At 55.4% G+C, this 7077-nt stretch overlaps 1 protein-coding gene across 1 annotated transcript in view; it reads left to right on the plus strand.

The window, feature by feature from the left end:
- The window catches only part of DNMBP (dynamin binding protein), a 25968-nt gene that overhangs the window by 17466 nt on the left and 1425 nt on the right, over positions 1–7077 (plus strand). The window contains exons 4-13 of the mRNA XM_009880471.1: positions 529–716; positions 1321–1420; positions 1924–2071; positions 2588–2605; positions 3268–3467; positions 4856–4986; positions 5222–5326; positions 5534–5662; positions 6140–6472; positions 6936–7077. The exon at positions 6936–7077 is cut by the window's right edge and continues 38 nt beyond it. Of these exons, the coding sequence (XP_009878773.1) occupies positions 529–716; positions 1321–1420; positions 1924–2071; positions 2588–2605; positions 3268–3467; positions 4856–4986; positions 5222–5326; positions 5534–5662; positions 6140–6472; positions 6936–7077 (1494 nt within the window). The remainder of the gene's footprint in view (positions 1–528; positions 717–1320; positions 1421–1923; positions 2072–2587; positions 2606–3267; positions 3468–4855; positions 4987–5221; positions 5327–5533; positions 5663–6139; positions 6473–6935) is intronic.

Raw genomic sequence — 7077 nt, forward strand, 5'->3', positions numbered from 1 at the left:
TCGGGGTTTCCCCGCCGGCAGCCCCATTGTGGGTGCCCGAGGCCTTTTCGGCCATTCAAATGGAAATGCCCCGGAGCTGGAGAATGGAGACCCTGTTCCCAGCCTGAGGGGAGGGGGCGGCCGCCATTGCTGTGGCCGGGAAGAGGGTGAGGAGGGGAGCGGGACTCTGCTCAGCTCCACGGAGCTTGCTGGAGGGGCAGAAACGGGGTCTGGACCCGGCCGGCATCAGGGGGAACAGTCCAGAGCAGGTTTGTGCTGCTCGGTGGCTGCTGCCCCAGTGCCGGGGACATTGCAGCATTACTGGTGCTGGGAGAGCAGGCGGTGGGAGCAGACTAGGGCTCCCTCCTGCCCCGGGCCTGGGAGTGCCAGGGATGGCCTCTCTGGAAATGTCCTTGGATGAACAGTCTCGCTCTCCAACAGTCGTGTTTGGCAGTCTCATAGGTTGTGTGTGGCACGGTTCAGGTGCTGCTTGTCTGCTGTCCTTGCATCCTTGCTGGAGGATGCTGATCTTGCTTGTCTGTCTTACAGAGATGACCCTCCTGTCCTCCCAGACACCGTCCCTGGAGACGTCCTCAGCTGCCACTGAGAGCCCAGAGCAAAGGATGCTAGAGAAGAGGTCCAAAGTTATTGAGGAACTGCTCCAGACAGAGCGGGATTATATCAGAGACCTGGAGATGTGCGTGGAGAGGATCATGGTGCCCCTGCAGCAGGCACAGGTAGGAGCCAGGAGGCAAGCTATAATGCAGCACTGGTGGGATGGGGTGAGGGTGCTGAGTCTACTTTGTTCTCAGAGGTGGCCAAGCAGCAGCATGGGAACTCACAGAGGAAGCTCAGCTATGCTGAGGGTAGCAGGATGGGTCTTGCTGCTCCCTGCACTCATAGCAATAGCTCATCTGTTTGGGGGTCCTGCTGAGCTCTCATCATTGCTGAGAGCAAGAGACCTGGCAGCAAGTGTCACAGATTCATTTTCTGGGGCAGGAAATGTTCCTCTTTGTTCGGCTTGTAGGTTAAATTCATTGTCAGGAGAAAGAAAATATGGGGTCTTGGCATGGGGACAGAGTTGGTGGGAGGAAAGGGAGAACAGAGGCATGGATGAAATTGCTGGGAAAGAGGAGGACACTGTGGTAGGGCACATAAGGAGTGAGAGTTTCAGTGCATTGGGGGACGAGGGAGTGAGTACAGAAGTCACTGGGGTGGCAGGAGGTCACACCAGGTGGCTGCTGTGAAGCTGAGGACTGATGGGTTGCAGAAGGGCAAGTGGGGGCTGTTGGGTCTGACTGGGACATGTTCCCCATACACATCTCTCTTCCCATTCCCCAGATGCAGAACATAGACTTTGAGGGTCTTTTTGGAAACATCCACATGGTAATTAGCTTCTCCAAGCAGCTGCTGTCCACCTTGGAGGCTTCAGATGCCATCGGTATGAATTCTGTGGTTAACTTTTCTCAGCAGGCTGGGATGGGCTTTGCTAGTGGTGCAGCAGGACAGTTCAATGGTGGGAGAGGATTGCTGGGGCTGGGCTTCCTCCCCACTGATCCTGGTCACTGCTTATCTGTCCCAACAGCAAAGCCAAGGAGACTTGTGTTGCCCCACAGGTCACTATGCTGAGAAACATGGTGCCTGTGGCCACCTGCCCTGACATGAGTCCCACTGCTCACTCCTGCGCTGCCAGCTTTTGCCACTCAGGCTCTGGGCAGCCTGTGGCTTCAGTGACCAGTGTCCCCACTTCACACCCCTGGGAGACCTGAATCGATTGTGCTAGTGGGTGATGAGGAGGCATCCTGAGTGCTCTGGTAGCACTGTCTTCTCAAGCAGTGTGTGTGAGACAAAGACACTGGGCACCTCACCGTGAGACATGCCAGCATTCTTGGAGGCAGCTGGGGACCAGGAGACACTGAAGTCCTGCTTTGCTGCTGTCTGCAGGGCCAGTGTTCCTGACACAGCGTGCAGAGTTGGAGAGTGTCTACAGGGTGTATTGCCAGAACCATGATGAGGCCATCGCACTGCTGGAAACCTATGAGAAGGATGAGAAGATGCAGAAACTACTCCTGGACCTGCTGGATAGCCTCAGGTTGGAGCCTCTGGCTGTGGCAGCCACCAGGCTGGGGTAGGGGGGGCTCAGTCTCCAACATCCCTGCCCCTCTGCCAACAGTTCTTGGACAGTTCAAGTGGTGACTGGAGAGGGGCTGGCTGTGTAATTGCACCCCAGGCTCTGGGTTCAAATGCTCCCCTGCCCCAGTGCACAAGTGCTGGGACACCTGTAGGCCCCCTTAAGCTCTGAGCAGAAGCCACCAAGGTACAGAAAAGGGGGCATATCCTGGATTGAGGGCTTCTGTTCCTCAAGCTCTGCCCCACCATGCCCGGTGAGGAAGGAGCTGCTTTGCCTGGCTCAGTGACTGCCAGGGCTCCAGTTTATGGAGGTTAATGCCCTGGCAGCACCGGCTCTTGCTCTGGGAGGCCAGGGCTGCCCACTGCCCTGGCAGCATCACTGTGGGATAGGGTGAAGGCATTGGCTGTGGGATTGCACACCTGCCACCCCATTAACCCATTGCTTTTCTTTGCTTTTTGGCACTCTGTGGGCCGGCAGGAGCCTATACAGTGAGTGGTAAGTGCATCCTTCCTGTTAGTCCCCACCTGTCTGTCTGTCTTGCCCTGGCTGCTCCCTCGTAACTAACCTCCTGCCACCAGCTGGGTGCATGGCCCTAACCCTTGTGGCAGCATATCTGGGAGGAGTGGGGTGTCTGTGGCATGGTCGCAGCAGAGGCAATGGGTGGGCTGTGCAGGCAGGCAGCACAGGTGATGAGGCGAGGGGAGGTCTTGGGCAGGAAACACGTTTTGGGAGCCATCGGCCCCAGGGAGCACGGAGAGCCCTGCACTGACTTCAGTCCTGAGCCCAATCAGTCTGTCCTGCCCTGGGGTACAGATCTGGGCAATTGGGCAGTAGGACAGAGTCTGAAGCACGTGGCACTCTGGTAAGTGTGAGGCTGTGCCTGTGTGGGATTTCACGGTGGGTCTGGTGATGGAGAGGATCCAGGCTGGGAAGGGTCACCTGGTGTGAGTGAGGTCTTGAAACCTGGGATTGATCTGAGAGCACCATTAGTTCAAGAGTGCAGTGAGTTTGGAGATGAGGGTGGCATGACTTAGGCAGTACAGTGGATTTAGAGTCGTTGGTGTTCTGGGTCTGGTTGGCATTGGTTTGAGGGGGCAGAATTTGTGTGGCAGAGATTGACTGAAACCTGGTGCATCTCCTTTGTCCCGACTTCCCAGGGGCTGCACAAACTACATTAACCTTGGCTCCTTCCTCATCAAGCCAGTGCAGAGGGTGATGAGGTACCCACTGCTGCTGATGGAGCTGCTGAACACCACCCCCGAGGCTCACCCTGACAAGGCACCGCTCACAGCTGCTGTCCTCGCAATCAAAGAAATCAACGTTAACATCAACGAATACAAGCGCCGGAAGGACCTGGGTGAGTAGCTGGAGAGTGAGGGACAGGAGTGGGTGTGTTGAAGTTGGTGTCTGTCCTGAGCATTAGCTGGCATACACAGTCATGGCGGGAATCTGCCCCCAGTAGACTATGGCTTTGCAGCAGGGCAGTAGTAGAGCTGCATTTAAAAATCTGAGCATGAGATGCAATACACATCTGCCTTTAACTATTTCTTGTGATACAGAGATAATGAAATGCATGCAGTTGCTGACCACACGGCTATTAAATGAAAACAAAAATAATGATAAGACAGAAGAATATATACTTAAAGTTAAAAAAAGCAGTTTTAAACAACACAAGTAGTGAATTAATCTGTCTTACTGAGATTTGGAGACTAAGCTTGAAGGTATATCTGTAGACAGGACAGAATTGCAGAGGTGCTGGCCGCAAGAGCCCTCTGAGACCTCCTGTCCAACCTCCTGCTTGGACCAGGATTGTCCCCAACATTGCCTCTGATCAGCCATCGCTCCCTCCAGCCAATTCTCACTGACCCCCAAGGAGGGAGATTTCACAGCCTCTCTGCTGTCCTGTGCCAGGGCTGCACCACCTTTGCAGTGAAGCTGTCCTCCCTGATCCACCCTGAAGCTCCCAAGCGGCTCTCTGTGGCCGCTGCCCCTGGTTGTATTGCCTGGCACTGCTCAGAGGGGTTTGGTTCCATCACCATTGTAGCTGCCCTTCAAGTTGCTGCCAGCTGTGAGCAGATCCCCCTCCACCTCCTCCCAGCCAGGCTGAGCCCACCCAGCTCCCCCAGCTCTCCTTGTGGGACCTGAGCTCTCCCTGTGGTTCTCTGACATCCCTCTTGACCTGTGGGCACCAAACTGGGCACAGTATCCAAGTGCAGCCTCCCTGGGACTGAACAGAGGGAGAAAATGATTCCCTTTTGCCCTGCCAGCCGCCCTCCCTATTTTGCCTTGGAAGCCCTGACTCATGGAAGTCTTACACTTTACTCTTTTCACATAGCCCCACTGAAGCTGAGGTGACGTAGGCTGCCTGTAATGATTGCTCATATTTTCTAAAGAAGCAGTATAACTACCTACCTTCTATATGTCCAGTGATTATTGTACACCGTCTCCTACGTCATCTTATGCTAATGCTATTCGTAATCCTATGGAAGAGTTTGAACGGTGGGTCTGCAAACTGTAGGGCCTATCGAGAGCCAAATAGGGAAATACAGATAGCACAGTGCTGGATTTCAAAATGATGTATGGTATGAGAGATGATATGGTAAGACATACAATATGATACGAGGGGCACTTGGGGCTGCAGAGGGTTAGGGAATGGAAGAGCCAGCAAAGCAATTGTTGATGAGGCACTGTAAGACATGGGCATTGTGCTGACAGGGGTTCTGATTTCTACATCAATCTCTTTAGTGCTAAAGTACCGGAAAGGGGATGAGGATAGCCTTATGGAGAAGATCTCCAAGCTCAACATCCACTCTATCATCAAGAAATCCAACCGTGTGAGCAGCCACCTCAAGCATCTCACAGGCTTTGCGCCCCAGGTAATGTTTGTCAGCTGTCAGATGGACTTGCATCCTGTGGTGCTTGAGGAGGTGGTGGTATCTGCTGTCCCTCACACCGCTTCCCCTATGAGTAGCTCTGATGCAGGCCAGCAAGGCAGAATGAGCCTAGGATCTGAACCACCCATCTCTGCTGTCCAGCTTGTGGGCAGGAGGCTCCACATCTTGCCCGCTGGGAGGTGCTGCATTGCCTCCCTTGAGACATTTTCTCCCACAGCTGAAGGATGAAGCCTTTGAAGAGACAGAGAAAAATTTTCGGATGCAGGAGCGGCTGATCAAGTCCTTCATCCGGGACCTTTCCCTCTACCTGCAGCACGTCCGGGTGAGTTGGTATGGGTGTGATGCCTAACCCAAGGGGCTCACCATGCACTGTCCCCCCTGTCTGCTTGGTGTGTACCTGCAGTGCCTCTGGCCGGTGCCCCTGCCCTCAGCCCTGCTGGGGGTGGCCTCTGGGGGTGTGGGCTGCCCTGGGAGGCCTCTTCTCCTGGGCAGCACACATGGCTGTGCTGACTGTGTGTTCCTGGTGCAGGAGTCGGCCTGCATGAAGGCGCTGGCAGCAGTGAGCATGTGGGACCTGTGCACGGAGAAGGGCAGTGGGGACTTGGACCAGTTCCAGAAAGTGAATCGGCTCATCAGCGACCAGCTCTTCTCCAGCTTTGTGAGTGAGGCTGTTCTCTTGTGTGCTTGGGGTACCCCTCTGGGGCCCTCCCTGGGGGTCTGCTGCAGATGGGCAGCCCCTGGGAGGCCGCAGGGAGGGTGACACAGTCTGGGAGAGGTGTGAGCATGCCTGTTCAGCTCTTCCCTCCTGAGAGCTTTGATGCCTGTTCATTTATGAGGTGTATTGAGCGTGCCTGTTAGATACATGGGGTTTTTTTAGCCCTACCTGAGATGTTACAGCCTTCTGTGTGAGTGGTTCAGGTCCTTCCCATAGCGTTGCCCATGCTGGCACATTTACGTAAGGTTATAGAGTAATTCCTGTTGGAGGGGACCTCTGGAGCTCTGGTGGGTGCCAGCGGGAAGACGTACTCTATGCTGTCCTGGGGAAGTGGTGTGCTGGAGGGTGAGTTGCTGGTGTTCACCGCACGGTGGCAGAGAGCACCTCATCTCACCTGCTCTCTTCATCTCTGCCCACCAGAAAGAGCGGACAGAGCGGCTGGTGAGCTCACCCCTGAACCAGCTGCTCAGCATGTTTGCGGGGCCCCACAAGCTGGTGCAGAAACGCTTTGACAAGCTCCTCGACTTCCACAACTGCACAGAGCGAGCGGAGAAGCTGAAGGACAAGCGAACGCTGGAAGAGCTGCAGTCAGCCCGTAACAACTACGAGGCCCTCAATGCCCAGCTGCTGGATGAGCTGCCTAAGTTCCTGCGCTTTGCCAAGGAGCTGTTTGCCAGCTGCGTGCGGGGCTATGCCGAGGCACACTGCGACTTTGTCCGCCTGGCCCTGGAGGAGCTGAGACCCCTGTTGTCGGTGTGTTCCCGGAGCACAGCCAGCGCTCTGGCCTCAGTGCAGCACTAATCTCCATGCAGGGCTTGTCCCTGAGCCTCTCTGGGACCCCGTCCCATTGCAGGCGAAGCTGCTGCTCCAGTTTCAGGCCCCGAGTGTCTTGGGGAGGGTTCCTGTAGGATGCTGTCAGGTTAGGGATTGTGGGATCATGATGCAATTTTGCATAGAGATGGTGGAGGCTCTAGCTGTTCCTGGAGCAGTGGCAGGAGAGCGTTTGTCTGGGAGAATCACAGGTCATGAGTTTGGGGACTACTCAAAGCTGGGTCCAGACAGGACTCGAAGCAGGACACTGGGCCTGATGCAAGTCACTGGCAGGGCTCAGAGCCCCACTTGGTCTGGGAGCTGGCATGGTTTCTGCTTTAGTTCTTGGCAACTTTTCCCAGTAGCTGTCACCTAACCATGACCCCCAACCCTGCTCTGGTTCTAGTTGCTGAAGGTGTCCGGCAAGGAGGGGAACCTCATTGCCATCTTCCAGGATGAGCACAGTCGAGTCCTTCAGCAGCTCCAGGCCTTCACCTTCTTCCCAGAGCCCCAGGCAGCTCCCAAGAAGCCTTTTGAAAGGAAGAGCG

Source organism: Charadrius vociferus, unplaced genomic scaffold, assembly GCF_000708025.1.
Source record: "Charadrius vociferus isolate BGI_N301 unplaced genomic scaffold, ASM70802v2 scaffold443, whole genome shotgun sequence".
Classification (NCBI taxonomy): Eukaryota; Metazoa; Chordata; class Aves; order Charadriiformes; family Charadriidae; genus Charadrius; species Charadrius vociferus.